Source organism: Silene latifolia, chromosome 6 (assembly GCF_048544455.1).
Source record: "Silene latifolia isolate original U9 population chromosome 6, ASM4854445v1, whole genome shotgun sequence".
Lineage (NCBI taxonomy): Eukaryota > Viridiplantae > Streptophyta > Magnoliopsida > Caryophyllales > Caryophyllaceae > Silene > Silene latifolia.
The window spans coordinates 16,759,836-16,787,251 of record NC_133531.1 but is presented as its reverse complement, the minus strand read 5'-3'; the positions used below and the strand labels follow the sequence as shown (position 1 = coordinate 16,787,251).

Here is a 27,416-nt window from a genome sequence, read left to right as displayed (position 1 = left end):
GCTAGTTTGGGCAGGGAATTATTGCCCCGGTATATGAAGACCAAGTTGACTGGGGTCAAAGTACCCAAAGGCAAGCTTAGCTCTACTGCTCTTTCCTGTATGTCTTCTATATGTCTTTATGTTGTTTGCTGTCTTCTTATCGCTTCTCATCCAATATTTATGTATATTCTTTATGTATTCAGTATTCAGGTCTTCTCGCTAGGTTGGCCACTTTTCTCGCGAAAGATTTAAATGCTTTGGGGTGGCTAGGATTCTTTGAACAGTCCAAGAGTCAAGAGGCTAGTGGGAGTGACAAGACGCTTGATATTCTGGTTTCTGATGTCCAGCCTCCCCAAGATCCACCCAGGCTAGTATCACCGGAGGTTGTCCAGGCTTCAAAAAGGAGGAGGGAAGAAGTTATCCCTGAAGAGGAGGAGGAAGAGAAAGAGCCTATCCAGGCTCAACCAATCGGAGTATAAGGCAAGTGCACCTTTAGGATTGACGACATGGATCTTTGCCGGGCACGGATAAATGAATTTTCTCGCAAAAATGGGCGGCCGGCTCTTGTCTAATACTCTTGAGTCGTCTACCAGAGTGGTTTCTATTCTGACTTCTCTTGTGACAAAGGCTGCTGAACTCGCTTCTCAGGCTAAGGAGGTTAGTTGTAAAGGGATATTTTCAACTGTTCATGTGCTCTTTGTGTCACTTTTATATTTGGCTGATTGATTTTGTTTTTTGTAGGGGTTGGATGTTGGGTTGGCTACTGCTTGCCAACTCAGGGATGCCCAGGCCAGGGTTTCTAGCTTGGAAGAAAAACTGGATAACCTTAACCGTGACCTGCACACATCCAGGAGTAATGAAGTAGTACTTCAATCTCAGTTGGGGACAGCTAGAGAGGCAACTAGGGCTGCTATAGCTTGTGAGGTGGCCGCAAAAAATGCTGAGAAGGTTGTCAGGCAAGAGTTGGAAGCTGAGAAGCAGGCAATGTAGGATCAGTTGAGAAAAAATGAGGAGCTTGCTGCTGAAAAGGAATTAGTGGAGGCGCGGCTGGCTGATGCTGCTTAGTACTTCTTTGGGAAAGGCCGGGTTGATGCTATGAGGGATCCGGAATCTGACCGGGCTAATTGGGATCCGGACCGGGATGAGATAGCATTGGACGCTCAGTATCCTGATTTGGCCAATATGGGTCAAGAAGAAGAAGTGGATTCTCCTCCTTCCAAGGCAAAATCTGATGACCAGGAAATGGCGGATGGTTGTGAGTCGGTTACTGGCTCAAAAATAACTTAGATTTATTAGGTTTTTCTTTTAGGTTTTGGTCTATCCAGGGGGAGTGTCCCTGGGATGAATATTTTTGAATTTTTTGGCCCATCCAGGGGGGATGTCCCTGGAATGGATGATTATTAGGTGTGTGGTAAGGCCAATTATTTTGGATGAATAAATATTTGGTCTTTGTTTGTTTCTTTTTGTGTTTTGACAAGGTACTTTTGTAATGTTGGACGTGCACTAGATCTGACCAGTTGTTTGACTGGATCGGGCCAGTTTTTGTGCTGGATCTGGCCAGTTTTTGTGCTGGATCTGGCCAGTTTTTTGTTTGTTATGGGTGGAGTTGTTGCATGTCTGGAGGGCTTACGTCCCATGCCTGTCTGGAGGGCTTATGACCCATCTATGTTATACAAGTCAGGAAGGAGTTTTCCAGATTTGTATGTTAAGTGGAGCTCAATATTTAAAGGCCTGTTTTGCAACTGAAATTTGGATATCAGTTGGATATTTGGTGGGGGTGGCCCCCAATCTTTAAGATTTGTTTTAAATAAAATGCAATATGTAAAACAAGTATTGAAGATTCTACTTGGTAAAAGTAAATATGAGAACATAGATAAGTACTTGGGCACATAATTTGAGGAAATCATATACGGCATTTATTCATATAATGGCAAGTATCATACATGTAGTTTCCAGGTAAGAAATGTCAAGGTGAAAAATTATACCTGGATTGAGAGATATATTTTATATGTGAAATATTTTTAAATGTGCAATATTCCAAGCTCTTGGGATCATTTCGCCGTCCATGGTTTGTAATCTATAAGCTCCCTGGCCGACTATTGAGTCAATCAGGTAGGGACCTTCCCAGGTTGGGGCCAATTTGCCAGCATTCTTTTCTTTTGTGTTTTGGAAGACTTTCCTGAGGACAAGGTCTCCTACCCCGAATACCCTGGCTTTGATCTTGTTGTAGCTTTTCGCAACTCTTTGTTGATATCTTTGCTAATCGATCTTTGTTGCATCTCTTAGCTCTTCCGTTAAGTCCAGGCTGTCCTCCATTAGAGGTATATTGCTTGTTATTGTGTTCGGGCTACATCTGGCTGATGAAATGTCCACCTCGGTAGGGATTATCGCTTCACATCCATAGACCAAGGAGTAGGGGTTTGGCCTGTGGATGTTTTAGGCGTGGTTCTCGGCCCCCAGAGGACCGGGGGAGCTCTTGACCCATCTGCCTTTTCTTCTCTCCGACTTCTTCTTTATGCACTGATTACCACCTTATTACTGGATTCTCGCCTGACCGTTGGCTTTTGGATATCCTGGTGTGGATGTTACCGTTAATGTTCCATTGAGCACGGAAAGGTCATCATTATTTTTCCCACAAATTGTATGCCATTGTCGCATACTATTTCAGAGGGGATGCCATATCTACATATGATGTTGTGTTTGATGAATGCTATGACATCCTTCTCCTTGACTTGCCTGTATGATTCAGCTTCTATCCACTTGGAGAAGTAATCAGTCATTGCTAGCATGAAAACTTTCTGTCCGGGTGCTTGAGGTAGTTTTCCTACTATATCCATGCCCCACTTCATAAATGGCCAGGGTGCGGATATGGAATGTAGTTCCTCAGATGGCTGATGGATATATGGTCCGTGAATCTGACAAGCTTTGCATTTAGAGCTAAAATACAGGCAATCGGCTCTCAAGGTGGGCCAATAATAACCTGTTCTGAGTACTTTGCTTGCCAGGCTTCTTCCACCTTTATGATTTCCACAGTATCCTTCATGGATTTCTGATAATATCTGCTCAGCTTCTTGTGGTTCCAGGCATCTGAGGTACGGCCCAGCCTGCGATTTCTTAAAAAGCACGTTGTCAATAATAGTATATGAAGCAGCTTTTATTTTTAGTGCTCTGGCATCTTGCTTATTTAGGGGAAGGATTCCCTGTTGTAGCCAGTCATAGTAGGGTTTTGTCCAAGAACTGGAAACATAAATTGGGAAACTTTCATCTTGTTTATTTATTGCAGGTTCTAGTAAATGCACGATAGGTATTTTATCGAAGTCTAGGGGACTGAAGTTGGATCCTAGGCCGGCTAGGGCATCGGCCTGGGTATTCAAGTCTCTGGGAATTTGGTCAATATTAAAATTGCGGAATTTTGATTTTAAGATTTGAACAACATCCAAATAAAGCATCATTTTTTAGTCTTTAGCTGTATATATCCCATTTACTTGGTTTGAAATAAGGAGGGAATCAGTACGTACCTTTAGGTTTTGTACATCAAGGTCAATACATACCTTTAATCCAGCTATTAAGGCTTCGTATTCTGCTTCATTGTTGGTGGCTTCAAATGCACAGCTTATAGCCTGTACTATCTTATCCCCCTGTGGCGATTTTAGTACTACCCCCAGGCCTGTGCCCCTCATGTTGGCTGCACCGTCGACAAATAGGGTCCATTCTAGGTCTGTTTGGTCGCTGGTCAGTTTATTTACTTCTTTTATTAGGTCGGGTTCTAGGGTCGGACTAAAATCAGCCACAAAGTCTGCTAATGCTTGTGACTTAATTGCTGTCCTTGGTTCAAATGTTATATTGTATGTGCTCAGCTGGACTGACCATTTGCACATTCGTCCGAACAATTCTGGCTTCCTAAGTACAGACTTGATAGGAAGATTGGTTCTGACTATTATAGGGTGGCTTTCAAAGTATGGTCTTAATTTTGTGCAACTCATAATTAAAGCTAAAACATATTTTTCAAGCAGGCCATACCTGATCTCTGCATCCAGTAGGCTCTTACTTACATAATAGACAGGGTGCTGTTGTCCGTCTGCTTCTTTGACCAAGACGCACGACAAAGAAGTTTACTGTGGATCGAATTATACTTTTCAGGGGTTCATCTTTGACTGGTTTTGCCAGCAAGGGAGGAGAGGATAGATATATCTTTAGGTCTTCAAAGGCGGCCTGATGATCAGGGGTCCATTTAAAGTCCTTGTTCTTCCTTAGCAGGTTATAGAATGATTTGCACCTCTCTGATGATCTTGAAATGAACTGTTCGGGCCGCTATTCTTCCAAATCGACTTTTGTATGTCTTTGACCGTCTTTGGTGGTTCTAGCTACGAATAGCTTTGATCCGTTTGGTGGCTTCTATTCCTCTTTTTGTCACAATATAGCCCAGGAATTTGTCTGCTGAGACTCCGAAGTGGCATTTTTGTGGGTTGAGCTTCATATTGAATTTCTCCAGTATTTGAAAGGCTACTTCCAGGTCTTTGACGTGGTCTTCTGCCTTTTTTTATTTGACTACCATGTCATCTATATAGACTTCCATGGTGTCTCCTATCTGGTCTTTGAACATCATGTTGACTAGCCTTTGGTAGGTTGCACCTGCATTTTTTAATCCAAAGGGCATAGTAGTATAACAATATATACCTCTTTCAGTAATGAAAGCTGTGCTTTCCTGATCTGCAGGGTGCATTTTTATCTGATTGAATCCGCTGGAGGCATCCATGAATGTTAACATTTCGTGGCCTGCAGTGGCATCTACCATTGCATCGATGTGTGGCAGGGGAAATGGATCTTTTGGGCAGGCTTTGTTTAAGTCGGTGTAGTCTACACAGACTCTCCATTTGCCATTTTTCTTTTGGACGACTACTACGTTTGCAAGCCGGTCGGGTACATTACTTCCCCGATCATTCCCATGTCCAATAGCTTGTCAACTTCTTGGTTGATGATTTCATGCCTCTCTGCAGCGAATTTTCTTCTCTTTTCTTTGTCTGAGGCTTTAAAGGATTTGTCAATATTTAACTTATGAGTAATAACATCAGCATCTATACCAGTCATATCAAAATGTGACCAAGCAAAACAAGACATTTTAGTTTTGAGAAAGCTGACCAGATTGGGTCTGACTGAGTCGGGTGCATCTGACCCTACAAGTACTTTCCTGTCAGGGAATTCTGGGTCCAATATGACCTCTCCTGTTTCCATCTGTGATTATGCTACATATTCTTCCCTGACAGGTGACTTTAATTGCTATGCAAGGGACTTACCTGACTTTGAGGGTTTCAAAGCCTGAGTGTAGCATTCCTGAGCCGTCCTCTGTTCTCCCCTGATGGTGGTTATCCCCCATTCTGTTGGAATTTTCACACATTGATGGTATGTTGATGGGATTGCTTTGACATTGTGGATCCATGGTCTGCCCAGGATTACATTGTATGAGGATAGGCAATCCATTACTCCAAATCTTTCATATGAAGCCACGCCTTCCACATAGGTTGGCAGGCTGATTTCTCCCAGGGTGTTCTTTGTTTCTCCGCTGAATCCAACCAGGACGCTGGATTTCTTGATGATCTTTCCTTCATCTATCTTCATAGCTTTGAGGACGTCAAGCATCACCAGGTTGATTGAACTGCCTCCGTCTATCAGGATTCTTGATACCTTTGTTGTGCCAATTTGCATGGTGATTACCAAGCTGTCATGGTGTAGATCTGATATTCCCTGCAGGTCCGAGTCATCAAAGGTAATAGCAGGCAATGACTTGGGCCTGGAAGGAGGTTGAAGTCTGGATTCCCTGGATATTCTTTTGGCAGCTGAGCTGGTCAGACCACAGATTTCTGATCCTCCATTTATGAACTTGACTTCATAGATGGGGGGAGGAGGAGGAGGATCTCTGCCGTTCCCTGAATCTCTCTTGTTTTGTCCTTCATCTTTGTTCTTTGGCTGCTGGATTAAGTCTTTCAAGTAGCCTTTCTTTAGAAGATATGCCACCTGTTTCCTGAATTGGATGCATTCTTCTGTGGTGTGCCCGATGTCCTGATGGAAGTCACACCATCTCGTTGGATCTTTCCTGGGGTTGTCAGATTTCTTGGGCCATCTGACTGTATCTCCCAGGCTTTCCAGGCGTTTGATTAATCCTGCAGTATTAATAGAGAAGTTATATTCAGGAATAGTTGGAAGGCTAGAAAGGTTACCTTTATGTTCTTGTGCCATGTTGACTTCAGATCGTTCAGGCCTGGAATAGGGTGCTGATCTGGGATTGCCTCCTTTCTGGTAGGAGTTTTTCCTGTTAGTGTGTCCATAGCCTTGCTTTCCTCCGAATGAGTTCGTCCTGAAGTTGAGGTCTTCTTCCAATCTGACATGCTATAAGGCGATGGATTGAACAGTGGCAAAGGTTGGGCATGCTTTCTTAGTCAGGTCTGCATAGATGTCACTGTCAAGCAGGACTCCTTGCCTGAAGGCTTCTACCGCTGTTTCTTCATCACACCTGGGAATGGCCACCTTCTCTTTGACAAATTTGGCTAGGAATTCTTTGAGAGATTCTTCAGGAAGCTGCTTTACCCTGAACAGGTTACTAGGTCTCTTGGCCATATCTCTGCTGCTTGCGAATTATTGATTGAAGGCATTGATTAATTCTGCAAAATTCTTGATACCTCCATTTGGGAGATTAATGAACCACTTTGTAATCTTTGCTCCGGTCGGGTTGTACCAAAGCCCTTACACATGCGGACTGCCCGAGTTCACTGGGTATTGAGGCAGCCAACATTTTCTGTTTGAATATGGCAACGTGATTTTGTGAATCAGAGGTTCCATCATAAGTTCTCATGGATGGAACAGTAAATTTCTTGGGGAGATCAATCTTTGCAATTTCATCTGCAAAGGGTGAATCTGCAAAGCTGTCAACTTCTACTTCAGCCATAGGGTCTGGCACTCTATGTATGTTTTCTATTTTATTGTGGAGTTTTTGAATTTCCTGAAGCATGGCCATCATTATTGCTGCTTCAGTCTTGTTTGTTTCGTCATTGGGAATGGTTGGAGTACCAGATAATGTATCCTTCTCCGGGGTCCCAAAATTAGAGAAGTCAATGTTTTTGATAATGGATGAGAATGGGGTTCCTGGTTCAAATCTGGTCTTGGAGCCCAAAGCCTGATTTTCCAATTTTTTTCTCAGGCTAGACTCAGACTCCTTCAGCCTATTGATTTCTGCTTCTGCTTGGGCTGCCTTCTCTTGGATTGTTTCCTATTCTTTGATCTTGGCCAGGGCAGCCTCTAATTGTTGTTCTGAGGTGAGTTCCACCATTTTTGTACGTGAATATTAAGTGGAAGATGGTAAAAGGAATTTTTTTTTGATTAAAGAACTAGATGCCCCACGGTGGGCGCCAATTGTTTTAGCAGGATTTTCCCTGAATGGGTCCGGCTTTGTTAAAGAATAATTTGGGTATCTAATTCTATAAGTTGGGGATATTGCAAGTGAATAACGAAGAAAGACTAAGAAAAAAGAATAGTGTTTATATTATTTAGATAAGCTGAATACAAATTTTGCTTAAGTAATTGGATGCTCATAAAATGATGAAAAGATAAATAGTGAAGTAGTTCAACACTAGTGAAAAATGAATATCTTTACAAATGCTAGTATTACAATATTTATAGTCATAAAAATGAACGTTGTATTGGTCTTCAACGCCCTTCCCTTTTGTCGGAGCTGTTGCCGGATTAATAGGGCATATTCCCTATTAATCCGGTTGACTCGTTCCTATTTGATTGATCCTCAGCTTCCTCTCCCTTTGCACGTCCAGGTTCATGGGCAATACGGTTTCACAATTAGACTTAGTCTTCCTTGAGGATAGGACACGAATATATATCTTTATATAACCGTTTTGCTTATTCTTGACTTAATCTAGCCTCGCTTTGATACTCTGCCAGGCTACTCAGTACTTACCATCGGGCTTCTCTTTCAGGATAAGGCAGACTGATTGCTATAATATTCTTCAACAGCTAAATTTGTCCGGTCTTCGTCTCCTCCAATCAGCCTTGTATGGTCAGGCCAAGTTATGGTCAGGCCAGGCTAATCTGGGCCCAACAATTATTATTAATGATAGGAGAATCAACATTCAAAACAAATAAACCCCCACAGAGATAACCCTTGCCCACAAAATCCCCATTGTGCGACATTACAACCTTGTCAGCCTCAAAAACAAGTTTCACACCAGCTTTGTTTAGCAAGGCACCAGACACGAGGTTTCGACGCAAAGTAGGAACATACAAAATATTATTTAAAGCAAGAGTTTTCCCTGAGGTTAGTTTGAGAAAGATCTTGCCTTTGCTTGGTGATAACAAAGAGAAGAAGAGTTACCCATGTAGACACATTCACCATCAAAGAACATCTTCAAATTCAAAGAAAGAGATCCTTGTTAGCACAAAGATGCCTTGAAGCCCCGTATCCGAATCCAATCACTAGCATTTGCAACCAGATTAGCCTCAACCACTACAAAGCAATAATATCATCCTTTTCAAAGAACATTAGCTTCAAGAAGAACTTTCTTTTGAGGACACTGATAAGCTTTGTGACCCGTTTTCCCACAAACATAGCAAACCGTTTAGTTTCGGATCTTTGAGGCGAGTTTGGTGAATTTCCCTTGACCAGCTTTCTTGGCATTCTGACCCTTGGTTTGACCCTGACCAGCTTTAGCCTTTCCCTTACCCTTGAACCTATCTTCTTTTGAAGACCCACCAGTTTCAACAAGATTGGCTTTGACAAAGAGTAAGAGACAATTGGGTGACTTATCTTTCGACGATTAGCTTCTTCAGTCCTCATGTGGCCTACTAGCTCTTGAAGGGACACATCTTTCTTCTTATGTTTCAAATGGTTCATATACTCATTCCAGGAAGGGGGAAATTTTTCTAGCAAAACATTAGCCAAGAAAATTTCATCTAGTTTCATTCCCTCATTAGTGACATCAGCACACAAGTTCTCATAAACATGAACTTGCTCCATAATTGGTTTGTCATCTACCATTTGAAACCCAAGCCACTGCCCGACAACATATTTTTTTCTTACCCGCATCGTCAGCCCCATATTTTTTCTCTAACAATTCCCATATAGTCTTAGCAGATTTATGGACCGAAAATAAATCAAAGAGGGTATTCGACATATGAGTAAGGAGATGGAACTTAGCAGTTTTGTTATCCTTATCATGTTTCTTAATTGACTCCTCATTCGACTTAACAGCAACAGACGAAGGTGGGGTAGTCTCTACACTAGCAAATGATTACAAGAAATGGAGGGTCAGAAAACAAAACATAGTCGATATCTAGTTGTTCAAAATACATAAGCAGTTTCTGAGACCATCTTTTGTAGTTCATACCGTCTAAGGGTTCCAATTTTGACAATTCGGACAGAATTTTGTTTGAGACGGCAGCCATTGTTACGACAAATAATAGTTTTCAAATTGTTGGAAAGATAATTCGTAACAATGGTAATTAGACAGAAACTTTAACTAAAAACAAGAGACAGAAAAGGACTTATCGAACAGAAATGCAGTGTCGTGGTAAAAAGCCACTGACTTGAAAACTATTACGGCACGACCGTGGTGGTTATCGTCTCACGCCGGTAGTTCCCCAAGGTTAACACTGCAGCCTTCGAACCGCACCACTGAAGTAAGAAGACTTTGGAAAAAACAGACACTGTACCCGGAAAAATCAGAAGTAATAGAAGGAGAGCATATTGAGAAGAGAGAATGTGGAGTGTATTGGTGTGATCTTCTGTCAAGTGAACAACTCTATTTATAAGGGAAAATAGAGCTGTTACAGAGACAAAAAATCTCAGCAATTAAGGGACGGTCAAACTTAATTAAGGGATTAATTACGCTCCCTTAATTTCTGCAATTAACAGTCATAAAAACATTTGACTGAACAGAATATTACATATACACTGAACCTGGACCTAAACCAAAAACACACAGCCCAAAAATAAAAGAGGGCCTTCGGCCCGCCCCGCAGGGGCTCTACCCAAACCCAAACCCAAGCCCGAGCTCGAGCCGGGCCGGCGCGCGCGCGCGTGTGTGTGTTTGGATCAGACTCACAGGCCCAACACTCTCAACAAAAGCCTCCTTGGTCCAACTCTTATCCACTTAGGGAGAGAAAAGTAATATAAACACCATATACCTCTTTCTCCCCACCGATGTGGGAGAAGAGGCACAAATGCTTTTAGCTTTATAAAGCCGTTACTTCCAACAATTCCCCACTAATGGCGAAAAGAAAGCTATAGAGATATTCTGGGTAAGGAAGGATTGGATACTTAAACGTTCAATGTCTTTCGACTTGAATTGACGTATTAGTGAAGCGAGGCAACAACTTACTTTCAATAAGTGAATATCTTTCGATTTGAATTCCTCATCGGACTTCAGTCGTTGAATTCCCCACAACAAATATCATACCTTCAAAATCTGTTTTATTCCGCGATTTCTAAGTGTAACGCTTTTAAAGCCATGCGCTTACCTTGGTTTAGGTGAGTGCTCTAGCGAGAACTTATGAATTTATATATATTCTCACGTAGATGGTGGCTGAGCCATCACACTCCCAAAGGTAGCTCAAGTGCTTCTCAGTAGCACTTCTCACAAGAGCTATTAAGGACAATAGTCCAACCTCATATAAAAACACAATCCATCAAGTGCGTCTCAAAAGCACCACCAAATTGGCTATGGATATCAAATGCCATAGGAATGAGCTATAAAGTCCATCAAGTATCACACTCAAACTTGATTCAAGGACTTAAGCCCCATTCCCCTCGACATATCAAGGACTACTCTCCTTGTTAACCCCTTAGTAAGGGGATCAGCAAGATTACGTTCGGATTTCACATAGTCCAAAGCAATCACCCCATTTTTCTGGAGTTGTTTTACCACACCGTGCCTGATCCGAATATGTCGTTTCTTACCATTGTAGACATTATTCTTAGCAACACTGATAGCTGCTTTACAATCACGAGAGAAGGAGACTGGTGCAACTGTCCCCCCCCCCCCCACATAGGCACGTCTGCTAGTAAGTTCCTCAACCAATCTGCTTCTTGACCTGCCAACTCAAGAGCAATGAACTCAGATTCCATGGTGGAGCTAGCTATACAAGTCTGTTTTGCAGACTTCCACGATATAGCTCCTCCACCCAAGGTGAACACATAACCACTAGTGGAATGAATTTCATCATTACCTGCAACCCAATTTGCATCACAATATCCTTCTAACACAGCAGGAAATTTACCATAATGCAAACACAAATCAATTGTTCCTTTCAGATATTTAAGTAAACGACGAAGTGCATTCCAATGCTCAAGATCAAGTTATGTGTATATCGACTCGGTCTACTAACAAAGATAAACAATGTCCGGTCGAGTACGATTCATGAGGAACATTACACTTCCTATAATCTTAGCATATTCTTCTTGTGAGACACTATCACCCAAGTTCTTACACAAAGATATACTAGCATCATAAGGAGTTCTAGCAGGTGTAACATCAAAACTGTTAAATTTCTTCAACACTTTTTCAACATAATGTGATTGACTAAGGGATATACCATTTGGGGTTTTCATAACTCTAACTCCAAGAATGACATCAGCTTCTCCTAAGTCTTTCATCTCAAAATGTGATGACAAAAATTATTTGGTTTTATTTACAACAAATAAATTACTACCAAGAATTAACATGTCATCAACGTATAAGCATATAATCACACAATCTGATCCAAACATTTTAGAATATACACACGAATCAGAATTGTTAGTTATATAGCCATCATCAATCAAAGTGTTGTGAAATTTCTCATACCACTGTTTAGGTGCTTGTTTAAGACCATATAGTGATTTTCTCAGTTTACACACTTTACTCTCTTGACCCTTTACCACAAACCCCTCGGGTTGCAACATATAAATCTCTTCATTTAAGTCACCATTCAAAAAAGCAGTTTTACATCCATCTGATGTACCACAAGATCATGAATAGCAGCCAAAGCAATAAGAGTTCTAATGGTGGAAATTTTAGTCACAGGAGAGTAAGTATCAAAATAGTCAATATCTTTCTTTTGTGTAAACCTCCTCACCACAAGTCTGGCCTTGAACCTTTCTATTGTTCCATCAGGTCTCATTTTCTTTTTAAAGATCCATTTGCTACTAATGGGTTTACTACCTTTAGGCAAATCAGTTAACTCCCAAGTCTGATTAGAAACAATAGAATCTAGTTCATTTTTAATAGCTTCTTTCCAAAAAACAACATCTATAGATCTCATAGCCTCATCATATGTTTTTGGATCATCTTCTATTAAAAAAGCGAAAAACAAGCTCATCAAAAGCACAAATATCACTGCGTTTTCGGATAAGTGAAGTCCGATAGCATCGGTTCGATGAAATCACTCCCGTAGCTCTTTTCAATTATGGGCCTTTTGCTCCTTCTTGGTTCAACCGCATGATCCACGAAGTACTAGTACTCGCATGCATAGAATCGCGTCGTGGGGTTAACAGCACAGTAGAAACAACAGGGCATCGGATAGTGATACGCTTTCCTTCTTCAAAGGAAATACCTGCTCAAAAACTCAGCATCTCGAGCCTCGGATATAGACTGTCACACTTAAAGACATGAACCTATAAGCGAAACTGTTTTGAGCATAACCAATGAAAACACAGTCATAAGTCTTAGGTCCAATGGTTGGCCTCCTAAAGCTAGGTAAGCCTACTTTAGCCAAACACCCCCACACTTTAAGTTAACTTAAGTTAGGAGCATAAGCTTTCCACATCTCATAGGGTGTCTTGTCTAGTTTCTTATGAGGTACCCTGTTAAGAATATGACAAGTGAAAGCACCGCTTCCCCCACATATCATCGAAAAGGCCGAACTTAAAAGCATAGCATTCATCATTTCTTTCAAAGTTCTATTTTTACGTTCAGCTACTCCATTCGATTGGGGTAAGTTTGGTGGGCTCTTTTCATGTATTAAACCATTTTTTCTCACAAAAATCTACTAAATAACCAGAGCCATATTCTCCTCCTCGATCGGACCTGACTCTTTTAATCTTCCTATCAAGCTGATTTTCTACCTCAGTTTTGAACTTTATAAACATGTCCTCAGCTTCACTTTTATTTCTAAGCAAATATACTTTGGTATATCTAGAAAAATCATCAATAAAAGTGACATAATAATGTTTACCACCTCTACTCATGGTGTTTTTGAAGTCAGCTAGGTCGGTGTGAATTAACTCAAGAAGACTCGTTTGTCTAGTTGTAACAGGTCTACTAGGTTTCTTAGCAAATTTGGCCTCGACACAACTAGGACACTTCTCATGAGTTTCTGAAGATAACGAAGGAATAAGCGACATAGATTTGAGCCTTTTAATCGAATCAACATTCACATGACCTAATCTACCATGCCAAACATCAATAGACTCAGCAATATAAGCAGAAGTAGAAACATTATTATTAATGATAGGAGAATCAACATTCAAAACAAATAAACCCCCACAGAGATAACCCTTGCCCACAAAATCCCCATTGCGCGACATTACAACCTTGTCAGCCTCAAAAACAAGTTTCACACCAGCTTTGTTTAGCAAGGCACCAGACACGAGGTTTCGACGCAAAGTAGGAACATACAAAACATTATTTAAAGCAAGAGTTTTCCCGAGGTTAGTTTGAGAAAGATCTTGCCTTTGCTTGGTGATAACAAAGAAGAAGAGTTACCTATGTAGACACATTCACCATCAAAGAACATCTTCAAATTCAGCAAAGAGATCCTTGTTAGCACAAAGATGCCTTGAAGCCTCTGTATCCAGAATCCAATCACTAGCATTTGCAACCAGATTAGCCTCAATCACTACAGCGGCAATAATATCATCCTTTTCAGCAACATTAGCTTCAGCAGCAACTTTCTTTTGAGGACACTGATAAGCTTTGTGACCCGTTTTCCCACAAACATAGCAAACTAGATTTGGTTTCTGGATATTTGAGGCAGGTTTGGTGAATTTCCCTTGACCAGCTTTCTTGGCATTCTGACCCTTGGTTTGACCCTGACCAGCTTTAGCCTTTCCCTTACCCTTGAACCTATCTTCTTTTGAAGACCCACCGTTTCAACAAGATTGGCTTTGACATAGTAAGAGACAATTGGGTGACTTATCTTTCGACGATTAGCTTCTTGATCCTCATGTGGCCTACTAGCTCTTGAAGGGACAAATCTTTCTTCTTATGTTTCAAATGGTTCCTATACTCATTCCAGGAAGGGGGAAATTTTTCTAGCAAAACATTAGCCAAGAAAATTTCATCTAGTTTCATTCCCTCATTAGTGACATCAGCACACAAGTTCTCATAAACATGAACTTGCTCCATAATTGGTTTGTCATCTACCATTTGAAACCCAAGCCACTGCCCGACAACATATTTTTTTCTTACCCGCATCGTCAGCCCCATATTTTTTCTCTAACAATTCCCATATAGTCTTAGCAGATTTATGGACCGAAAATAAATCAAAGAGGGTATTCGACATATGAGTAAGGAGATGGAACTTAGCAGTTTTGTTATCCTTATCATGTTTCTTAATTGACTCCTCATTCGACTTAACAAAGAATGACGAAGGTGGGGTAGTCTCTACACTAGCAAATGGTTTATTGACGGAGGGTCGGTCGAAAAACAAAACATAGTCGATATCTAGTTGTTCAAAATACATAAGCAGTTTCTGAGACCATCTTTTGTAGTTCATACCGTCTAAGGGTTCCAATTTTGACAATTCGGACAGAATTTTGTTTGAGACGACAGCCATTGTTACGACAAATAATAGTTTTCAAATTGTTGGAAAGATAATTCGTAACAATGGTAATTAGACAGAAACTTTAACTAAAAACAAGAGACAGAAAAGGACTTATCGAACAGAAATGCAGTGTCGTGGTAAAAAGCCACTGACTTGAAAACTATTACGGCACGACCGTGGTGGTTATCGTCTCACGCCGGTAGTTCCCCAAGGTTAACACTGCAGCCTTCGAACCGCACCACTGAAGTAAGAAGACTTTGGAAAAAACAGACACTGTACCCGGAAAAATCAGAAGTAATAGAAGGAGAGCATATTGAGAAGAGAGAATGTGGAGTGTATTGGTGTGATCTTCTGTCAAGTGAACAACTCTATTTATAAGGGAAAATAGAGTCATTCTACAGAGACAAAAATCTCAACAATTAAGGGACGGTCAAACGTAATTAAGGGATTAATTACGCTCCCTTAATTTCGCAATTAACGATCATAAAAACATTTGATCAATGTAGAATATTACTGTCTACATGAACCTGGACCTAAACCAAAAACACACAGCCCAAAAAGAAAAGAGGGCCTTTGGCCCGCCCCGCAGGGGCTCTACCCAAACCCGAGGCCGAGCTCGCGTGTGTGTGTGTGTTTGGATCAGACTCACAGGCCCAAAATTCTCAACAAAAGCCTCCTTGGTCCAACTCTTATCCACTTAGGGAGAGAAAAGTAATATAAACACCCTATACCTCTTTCTCCCCACCGATGTGGGAGAAGAGGCACAAATGCTTTTAGCTTTATAAAGCCATTACTTCCAACACCACGAACTATACAAACACACATTAGCCAGCAACGGAACATGTGACCGTATTTTTTTTGGGATGGCTGATTGATACTAAGACTACGCATAAATTTAAGCCTCGCAGACAACTCTGTACAGCAACTAAAGCACTAACACAATAGAAACAACAATTTCCAAGCGAAGCACTAAATTAAAACATAAGATTCTTTACCTTCAACTAAGCCGCTCCTGAGTTGTTACGACAGTAGTTCCCTGAAGATAAAACATAGACAATTTGATAAATTAGTACGATAACAAATCTACAATATCGAGTTTAGGCACTCCTTCATTCAATAGACCGTCTCACAAGAGAGTGACGGTTTAGTTTCTAGCTAGAGTTGGATGTTTCCCTGCCTAATAATGTGTATTGATGGAGCTTTGGAGTTCTGATTTAACTTGAATTTCGAGGTCGTTGGGTTGCATTGCTTGATTTTATTTCATAAAAGTGGAATTTGGTCTATGCAGGGCTCGTATAATTCCGATAACAATTCAATGAGAGACTCAAATGATTCAAAATACGGGTTATGGGCTGTCTTGGCTAGGAAGGCCAAATCAAATCTTGATGAGGATGACGAATTTGAGTCATCAAGCAGGATGAAGTCGACACTGAATGATGAAGCCACTGGTAATCAGGTGAACCGAACGAGAATTTTTTGCTAAAATGGGCGATTTTGACTAATTATTTAACGAAATGGGTCGACTTTGAAATTAATTATCCAAAATGGGTCCACGTCATACCCGAACCTAGGTTTGTATTTAAGTCGCCATCTCGGTTGGCGACCATACCCAATTGCAACCAAACCTAAATTTTGCTGTTATGATAATTGAGCATAAAATCGCCATGGGGGCTGGCGACTTGGCCTAAAGTCGCCATGCACCTTGGCGACTTGAATGGGCAGTGTTTGGTATGTCTCAGATTCAAGTAGTCATGGGGGCTGGCGATTTGGCCTAAATTTTTTTTTTTTCCTGATTTGGGGCTATGAAACTGGCAAGGGGAGGGGAGTCGCGGAAATATGTCTTCGAAGTAAGTCGCCAAGCGTCATGGCGATTTGACCCTTGACCACAGCTTCGTAAATTCCAAGCCTACGTCGACCCATTTTCGACAATTATTTTGGGAATCGACCTATTCCGTTAAATTAGTGAAAATCGCCCATTTTAGAAACGGATTCAACGAGAATCTAATTTTAGTCTGGACTGTGGTGGTTTGGTAATTGCAGATTTTTCATATTCTGCATTTCTTTGCAGTTCGATTAACCTCGTCAATCTTCGGAAAGTGGTTCTGGAGTAGATAATGCTAGATTTCGCAAGGGTATTGATGCTATAACTTCTTACCTTAATCAACTTGGTGATACCCTTGGAAACGCTTTAGAGGTACGTCCGGTTGCTAAACTGCACCATAAAACTGACCATTTCAGCAATTTCAACTGACTGCAGACAATCATGCTTTACCAGAGGTTTAGGTGAGGAGCCACTAATAAGACTCATTTAAGAGGTTTAGGTGAGGATCTACGCTATACGGCAAAGAGTTAGTCTGTATGAGTAGAGGGTTTAGGTGAGGATCTAGCTTCGTTTGTCCCTAACAAGCACATTTTCAAAATCTTATCCATGTTTGGGATAAGGTACCTATAATTTTTCTATTTGCTAACTTGCACCTCTTGGATTTTCCACATTTGAATTTTTCACCAAGTTTGATATGCTTGATCCTTTGGTGCAGCTAACTGTCGCGGAGGCCATGGAGTTAATGTCATTTGACAATGTGTCCCTAGCAGTAAGATGATGTTATATTTGTTTAGTCCATAATCATGCAAATATTATGTCCATAGTTAGCATAAAATATGGAGCTAACTATGGACATAATATTTGCATGATTATGGACTAAACAAATATCGTAGATATTTGTCTAACAAAAATGTCAAATGGATAGTTGCTATAGTGATGACTATTTAGATTTGTTCCTGGTTAACATTCGTTTGTGACTGACACTTGTATATAATTCTTGTAAGTATTGTGCTCTATGGCTACTGAACTTTTCTGCTTTTGCTGTTTATGTGTCATCCCAAAGATATCTATCTCATTACCTCTCCTTTTGGCATTTCTTATAATCAGATGTTGGCTATGTCCTGTGACACATTTGTTGACCTTCCATACAACTTCATTATTTACTCAAATTTGTAAGTAATTAATTTGCAGGGTTAAGTAAGATGTACTAATAACAAAGTTAGTTTGCGTATTTCCGAGCTTATCAAAGTTAATTAATGAGTCACTCCTAGTTGGTTGCACCGTGCGCACCCCAAGACAATTTCGTATCTATAATATATTCAACTTGAATCAATAATTTTGTAAATTTGTTTTTGATGTAAGCTTTTAAGTCGACTTGAGTATAGTCGACTACTCGACTTGAATCGGTTATGCTACGTTTGTTGATACTCCCTCCCCCTCATCCATTTATTTCTCTCTCCAACGAACGTCATCACATCCTAAACCGCCTCCCTCCTTTCATCCTCGCGGTCCTTCTCTGTAACTCTCCCTCCTTTCTCTCTCCAATTGTACAAATGCTCGCATTCTATTCGGCGAGACTATGAAACCTCCAGATCCCACCTCCCACAAGGTAGTTAAGCCATTGTCCGTACTCTTTACAACAAACCAAGCTATCAACGTACGTTTCGAGGTATACATAATAGCTCATAGATTTTCCGACTTTCTCCACTTTCCTAGACGCGATATTGTAAGAATACTTCTCGCAAATGAAACACCCACCATCACTCTCGCAATAGAATATCTTATTCTTTGCAAACTTGCAGGTGAGGAATACATCATATTCATCCCAACTCGAATCTCCCGTAAACCTCTGAGTCCATGCCCCATTTTCCACCACCCATATGCTGATACTAACATTTGAAATACTCAAAATCGCCAGCGACTCCCTAAGAAGAAACACAAACCTCAATGACTGTCTTTCTAGTACAGGTTTTGGCAGTTCTAAATAGGTAAGTTTTTCGGATTCAAAGTCAAAGGAAACGAGATGAAATACCCTCAGATGGAGCATTTCCAATCCAGTATATTGCCCCTTGAAAGAATACAGAAACTGTTGATATTTTATACTCGGATATTTCATAAAACATAAGGTTATACTCTGAACTGTCGAAACTTAGGCCATTATTTCTGACAGTCCATTGTTGATTTTTCAGACTATAAACTGCAACATACATGTGTCGAGCTTTACGGTCAGGTACAATAGGTAGGCAAATCAGGTTTGAATTGAACCATAAGCAATACAAACACACCTGCTTAAAATGTTTTGCACAACTGGTCACTTTTGGTTAACTAACCACAACTTTCCAACAGCACGAGAGGTTATGAATCCAAATTCTCTCAAGTCTTCGTTTTATGCTGATCACTCATTATACAAGATGTTTATGGTGTCAAATCATCCTTTGCAGCTCCACCTCCCCTTTTCGTTGTCCTGATCTAGCACCCATATGCTAGAAGCTACCTCAGAAATTCTGAAAATCGCAAGGGATTCACCAAAAAGAAACAGAAACATAAATGAGCCCCAACTAGATGGCAGTTCCAATTAGACGATTTCTTCCTTATCAAAGTCAAACGAACCAAGATTAGTTAATTCAACATTACATTTAACAAAATTCCCAAGCCAATATGCCACTCCTTTCAAAAAAGATCCATGGTTCTGACTCCTTCTCAACAATTGTTCCATTTCATGCTCTGCATTTTCTATGATCAACACAATCAGACATGCTAAAATTGCACAATCAGACGGACAACGATTTAAATTCAAGTACCACCTCAACATTGAAACGGAGAAAGCAAGAAATAGAAAGAGCCATACAACAGCTAACTAACACACATTCCTTCTCTTTTGCAGCCACATTGCAAGGTTGCAGGCAATTACAATCAACAGAAACAAAATGAAGAACATCAAAGCCAAACATCGACAATAATATGCTAGAGGAACGAGTAGCGATAGGACATATCCATTGTTTACCAGCATCCATAGTATTCTTCACTCATGGGAATGACATCAGATCCTTGGCTCCGTATCCTTTCAACAACACCAAGCTCTCTGAATACATTTCCAGTTCTATACTCGAGTCATCCTTAGATTCATTCACTTTCTGCACATGGTGAGTAACAATGTTGTAGGAACAATTCCCACAAATAATAAGACGGTCGCCACCATCACTCTCACAATAGAACACGTTATTCCATCGGAATGCATAGGGGCTGAATATGTTATAACCATCCTTACTCGAAAACCAAAGAGTCCATTCCTCCTTTTCCAGCACCCATACGCCGGAGCTTCTATTGAAAATACTGAAAATCGCTAGTGACTCCCCAAGAAGAAATAGAATATTTAATGGGTCTCTTTTGTACAAAGCAAAGGGCAGTTCAGAACAGGTGAATTTTTCCGTATCAAAATCAAACGAAACAAGATGAGTTGATTTGGTCGGCTCAATACTCGGCCCACAAGATTGATCTTTTCCGAGCCAATGTGCTTTCCCTTGAAAGTAAATTGCATTTGATTTGTACCTGTTGTGATAACCCCTTAACAAACCCTCATAATACGAAAACTCAATATTAAATCCATCGTTTCTAACAGTCCATTGTTGATCACTAAGTGTAAAAACTGCAACATGCATCTTAGTAGTCTCATCACCCTCACCTTTTCCATATTTCATCGCAACCACTTTATAATCGTTAGTATCAGGGGCGAATCAAAAAATATACATAGCAGTGTCGAGCAAATTTGGAGGAAGTGGGGTTTTGGGAATTACCAATGATTTGCGAATACTAGGGTTCCACAATCTCAATTTTTTCTGGAGAAGAGGACCACATCGTTGCACCACTAATAGCAAACCACTACAACGCCCTAAAATGAAGTATCCATGTGCAGCACCCGTTTTCTTAAATATACGACCGGTTTTTTCAAGAGTGTTTGCCTGAAGAACTGTCAAAGAGCTATTGCTGACTGAGTTCTTAAGGACTAAAAGTTTCTTATCCTTGTCGCAGTTAAGACGGCTATATTTAAGATGCAAGGATACGAAATAAGGATCATCAATGATGGAGCACCAATATTTACAAACGCACCTGAATCGGGCTAGGGATTTCGCTGGCAAATTTGTGAGAATTTGAGTCAATAATTCTGGTGGCATGTAATTGGATTCAGACGGTGAGAAATTTGAGTTCAAGATTTTCTGACGTGATTTGCAATTTGTTGTCATTATTGTATCCGGAGCGATAAGTTTAGCATCGAACAGCAAGAAATTGATGAGGGACAAATTATGGGCGATTGGGTGAACACAGCAAGAAATTATTAGGGACGGAAATATTGTTTATATATATATATACTCTTGCTATTATAGAGCTTGATTCAGATTCTGATGATTATTCTTCCTTTCATTATTGAGGTTCTAGTTTCCTATTATTAGTGGACCTCTTGTATTGGCCGTATATTTGTGGAAAGTGAGTGATACGGTTACACCCCGTTTATATGACAGAATATCTATTTCTATGTAGAGGGAAAATTAGGAAAGAAATCAAGATTAATAGGGAAAATAGAAATTAAAAAGTTAAAACTTATCTTGAGAACAGTGAGTATTTTTCTGTAAATAAATTAAATTATTACTTCCAAAATTAGTGTAGGATATGAGTAAGATATATCCTATTTTTTAGTCAGTGGATTATGGCCTTATGGGTCAAAATAAGTTAATTAGTCAAAATAAGACTATATTAGTTGTTCACAAATTTTTAAAAGAGACGATTTCTTATTAATGTTAGTGAAAGACCTCTCTTATGAGAGAGAGAGAGTTGCTTAGTTTTAGATTGTAAGCCTATATAAAGGTTATAAGTTCATGTTTATTTCACGACTCTTTTTTTAGGGGTCGTTTGGTTGCATATAGGAATTTGTATTGCCTAGGAAGTCATAATACATGTGAATTTGGAATTCATGTGAATTGCAAAAAATTGTTTGGTTGCCATGAAGGAAGTGCAATTCATGTAGGCATTCTAACTTACCTAGGGGGGCCTAGGTAAGCAACTTCCTCCATTGTGGAGGAATTGGAATTCATGGAAACTTCCAATTCATGTGAATTGGAGTAACCAAACAACATACCCATTTTGCAAATCACATGAATTTAAGTTCCTGTATTGTTTAGTGGTTAACCAAACAACCCTTATAGCGTTCCCAAACTCGCGTGCTTCTTCAAGTGAACATGGCGAAACATTTTAAAATCAAACGACTTGGAAAGTAACGTCATACAAGAGATTAGTAAGTGATAATGGATAATCTACCGCCATTTCTGAAATGGAGGGACATGGAGTGTAGTGAGCTGCTGTTTTGGAAACTATAAGGTAGGTTGGGGACAGTGCAAAACGAACAGAGAAATTGGGTGGAAACGAATCGGAGCTGTTTTATCTTCTTAAAAGATAAAAATGAAGATGTGAGGATGGAAGGTAAGTTAGCTAGTGGCCCTCATTGCGTCTCTATTTCATGAAGATTGAAGATCACTTCCAGTCTCACAATCTGCTCCGAGTTTTGCCAATTTAAGTGCATTTTCCGACATTTTATTGAGCCCCGTCTCCTTTGATGCTAAGCCATTCCGAGGCAATGTTGGTAGTTTCCTGCAGAACACAAAAACCTGCTCCATTGTGCAGAAACTATTCTCAAATTTATTGTTACAAGACACATTCATTTTTTACCAGGAACTTCGGCTTTTAATCTGCAGAGCCAGATTTATCAATTTATGGACTATATAACCTGTTGTATATGTTTTACGGTATAGAATATGAGCTTTGATTATTCGAACTTTATGTTAAAGAATATGAGCTTTCTTACAAAATATTGAGCTCATCCATTTACACATTAAAAACATGAATACATATAAGCTCGGATTCTTATACCTTGATTGTACAATGCTCATGGTACAACTGGATGTATAATCCTATTTGTGCAGACCTAGTTATACCGAAAACTAAAATAAAAATAGACATTGACGGAAATATTAATCTGCGCAATTATATTCATTTGTTAAGCAAGAGTAGGAAGAAATAAGAAAAACAACAAATGTGAAACAGAAAAATCTAGTCATAAGACTGATAGAAGGAATATAACATTAAAATCAACTAAACGGCAAGAAATAAGAAAAACAATGACAAATCCTAGTATTTACCAGCATCCATAGTATGCTTTTGCTCATGTGAATGACATCAGATCCTTGACTCCGTATCCTTTAAGCAACACCAAGCTCTCTGAATACGTGTCCAGTTCGAAATCAAAGCTCTTAGATTTAGTTAACTTCTGGACTTGGCAAGTTGCAATGTTGTAAGAATACTTCCCACAAATAAGACAGCCAACACCCTTACTCTCACAATAGAATACGTCTCTCCATGAGTACTCGACCAAATACGAGCTGAATACTTTACAACCATCCTCGCTTGAAATTCCCGTAGACCACAAAGTCCATTCCCCCTTTTTCAACACCCTAACACTGGAACTAACAGCAGAAATACTGAAAATCGCTAGTGACTCCCCATGAACAAACAGAGCAGTTGATGAGTCTGTTTCGTACAAAGCAAAGGGCAGCTCTGAAATGGTGAATTTTTCCGTATCAAAGTCAAAGGAAACAAGATGAGTTGATTTGTTCCGCTGAGGACTATTACCATATTGATCATTTCCGAGCCAATGTGCTTTCCCTTGAAAGTAAATTGCATTTGATCTATACTTGCGGTGATAACCCTCTAACAAACACTCAAAATACAAAGGGTCAATATCCAACCCATCATTTCTAACCGTCCATTGTTGATCGCTGAGTCTATAAACTGCAACATGCATCTTAGTCGTCTTTTCATTCCGACATTTTTCAAATACAATCACAACCACTTTATATTCTTTACTACCAGGGGTAAACCCAATTAAATACATAGCCCGGGGGATCAAACTGGAGCGAACTGGGATTGCGGTAATAATCAATGATTTGCGAATGCAAGGGTTCCACAATTGTAATTCCTTCAGGGAACAAGAAGGACTATGTCGTTGTACTAATAACAACCCATTACAATTCCCTACAATGTAGTATCCATAGAGATCCGATATCTTTAGAATGCGACCGCTTTTTTTAAGAGTGTTAGCGTAGGATTGACAAAGTGGACATCTTATCCCCCTTGCTTGCCGACCTCTTAAGGACTAACATTTTTTATTCTTGTCGCAGTTAACACGGCTATGTTTCTGATGCATGGACGAAATAAGGGTCATCAATAACGGAACACCAAGATTTACAGACGCACCTGCATCTCATTAGGGATTTCGCTGGCAAAGTTGCAAAAATTTTAGACAACACATCTGGTGGCATGTAACTGGATTGAGACGCCAAGATATTTGAATTCAAAATTTTGGGAGATGATTTGCAATGTGTTGGCTTCCTTGCTGTTGTCATATGGACGATTGGGTGAATTGTAACAAGTGGTTAGGGTTTTTGGTAAGTAGTATACATGTGGATGAATGATTTATATTTACGGCTTCTTACACGTGTCCTTAGCAGGGGTGAGCAGTACTGAGCATTGAGCATAGGTCCAAGACCGGGCCTGATTGAATCGGACTGTACTGGTGACCGACAAAATAAATTAAGTGGATGCTATCAAAGACCTAAAACTTTCGGTCCTGAAATGGATTAAATCCGATTTTTTCGATCTTAGATCAAACTGGACCTTACATTAAGATTTTTCGTTATTTTGTATACGATTAATATTAAATTTTTAGTTTCATTAAATCAAATAACCATTTGTCTGAAATAAAAGTTAATTGAATATATAAGAATTTGTGGACATGGGCCACGGAGGCGCTTGGGAACAAGCGTTTGCATTTGTGGAGTCGCCACCAATTTATTGTGGAAAATTGGAAACCGTTCGAATACCTCGTGCCATGTCAAGACACAAAGTAGTGACATGAACACCAGGAACTCGTTACCCTTAGCATTCTATGTCTAGAATGACTCTCGTGGATGCCAATGAACACGGATGTTCACAGAGATCTGGAGTAAGGGGTGAGGGTACGTATTAGGAAGCTCTTTTGATCGAACCCCTAATCCCGCCCGCCTCGATAGCGGTCTCTACTAATGATTAGGGAAAATCGTCTATACTCGATATATTGTCGATTATATGCATGCAATGCAACATCCAATAGATTAATCCTAGCATGTGAATTAATACTAAGTCGGTGAACAAGTAATTTAATCATACAATTGAGTCGAAGTAGGGATTTAAGTTCGATTACATGTGAACATACAAGCAATACAAGAAATACAATAAAGGAAAATTACAATAATTACATTGGATTAATGATTTATGTCGAAAATACTTCTAAAACGGATAATTTTAGAAAGAATAAATAAAGGAATTAACGAACATAAATTAGGGTGATAATACGAGTAATAGTTAATTAAATACGTAAACTAATAAACTAGGTCAAGGCAAAACGGGAGTTCAGAGACAGAAATCAACCAGGAAGAGGCGCAGCAGAGCTGCGTCCCTTGGAAGAGGCGCAGCAGTTGCTGCGTCTGTTTCTTGGCTCAGTTCTGGCTGTGAAGCCGGAATTGCAAGTCGTTAATGTTCGTTGGTGATTTAATGATCGATTAATATTATTTACTCGGATGGAAGTGATTAGCAGGTTACTTACATGCGATTAATGGTCATGAAAGCAATAAAACATGGATGAAACGAAATTAGAACGAATTAATTGCATGATTTAAAAAGGGTTAATAAACAAATTAACAAACTAAACAAATTAATTAAAATAAAGAGGTTATTAATGATGAATTAATGATGGAGATGATAAACAACGGATGAAAATATATCAATGACGAATTCCAGAGACTCAATATGGGTAACTCGAATCTCTAAAACCCGGATTGACTTTAATGACGAAAACCCGCAAATATGAATTACTTGGGATTTAAGTCGGGAATTTATGAATTAAATACTAATGATGATGAATAATATGTTACATGTTAGAATTATCATGCCTAAATTATGTCAATGAACAATGAACAAACGAAAGGAAATAAAGAACAAACGAATTGACAAAAGACGAAGGAAGAAGAAAGGAAGCAGGAACTGCGGCAGCCTCACAAAGAGGCGTAGCAGGTACTGCGTCCCTTCGAAGAGGCGCAGCAGTTGCTGCGTCCTTTCTCGACGGTTGTCCTCTGATAATCCGTAAAAAGGGGTTTTAAAGCATGGTTTTACAAATCGGTTTTAAGAATACTTTCGACATAAATCTTACATTAATGATTACAATGAATAAAGAACAATAATTAAAATAAGGATTATACACCCTCAGACTTACATGTTTGACGAAACGAGATGAACTAAGTTAACGTTTAGTGATGCTCAACTCGAATGTAGACGAAAGTGCCCTCGTAAGAGGAAAACGATTGATTAAGTTGATTATTGTGGAGTTGGTCAAATTGGTCGGTCATGCAAAACGAGGCTGGTACTCAGAAGGATCCGAGCTTACGTGGTCGAAAGTTCAAGCACGTAGACGCCAAAAAGTAAGAACGTGGTCTAGAATGCAAAGGGAGAAGAGAAGGGCGAACACTCGCGTGAGAAACATGTGAGACCGAAGGTCTCTATTTATACTAATCACGGAATTAGGGTTTAGGAAAGGAGAGAAAGATCCGGAAACAACCGACTTAGGTTAAACACGGAAACTTGGATAAAAATAAAACCTTGAGGAAAAGGCGCAGCAGATGTTGCGTTCCTTGGAAGAGGCGCAGCACTTGCTACGTCCTTTCCTCAGCAGGTTCCTCCTGCGCAAGAAAGCGCGTTTGACAGCCTGTCGTATTTTAGGCATAACTTTCTCTACAAGACTCGGAATAAGGTGATTTCGGTAGCGTTGGAAAGCTAAAAAAGAGATATAGAACTTTCTGGGAAATAGGCCTGACCCAAAGAAGTCGTTATCGCCTCGTAAAACGGGCCTAAAGCTCGGGTTGTCATTTTAGATAAATGAAATGCACATTTTGTAATGTAAACTTTTAGTTTAGCCTAATGAAGTGACATATGGGACTTGAAATGAGATATAATCTCAACATTTATGACATCCTAACCTTAGGTAGACAAGCACATTGCTTTGACTCGGGATTTGACGGTTTTAGGAAATGAAGACGGTTTTTGACCCGGACTCCAAATGTACTCTAATTACTGCCAAAACGACCGTAATGACACCTAGATGACAACAATGGGGTAGACACAAGTATTTGAGCGACCACTTGACGATAAACTTACGAACTGTTACAAATCGTTCCGCGTACCAAACATGCGGCCCAATCATCACCGGGTGGTTTGCGGGAGGTGCAGAAATGAGGTATCTGTAGAATTTATTGAGTTTAAAAGAATTTTTAGGTGTAAAAATTTAAAATATTAGAACTCCTACTTATTTTAAAAGATTGATCATAAAACCATTAGTAGCTTCCAGACCAAATGTAACATAGTCCCATTTTTCCCCTCACAAAAAGTAAGTCCATGTTATCTTTGGTTTGGATGGGAGGGAGTATTACTAACGAGATAGTAGGGTAATAGTATCTATTGGGGTGGGAGGGGGGATGTAGCAAGAGAGAGGATTGTTTAGTGTATTTTTACCTATTGGGTTAGGATAATTATCGGGCGTTATCGGGTAGCTCCGAAATTGGGTGTCATCCTCTCATATAGAAGTGAGCAAATTTAGGTCCGGACGGAAACAATGGACCGGACCGAACCGGACCATTTTGTCTGGACCAAACCCGGACCGAATTATTTTGGTCAGGTC

General features: G+C 39.9%; 1 protein-coding gene across 1 annotated transcript; it reads right to left on the bottom strand.

Moving 5' to 3' along the window:
* Positions 1 to 20,337: 20,337 nt before the first annotated feature.
* LOC141587620 (putative F-box protein At1g47790) lies at positions 20,338 to 20,844 on the bottom strand. The gene has a single exon (XM_074409095.1). It carries the CDS (start codon positions 20,842 to 20,844, stop codon positions 20,338 to 20,340), a length of 507 nt encoding a protein of 168 aa, XP_074265196.1.
* Positions 20,845 to 27,416: the final 6,572 nt, after the last annotated feature.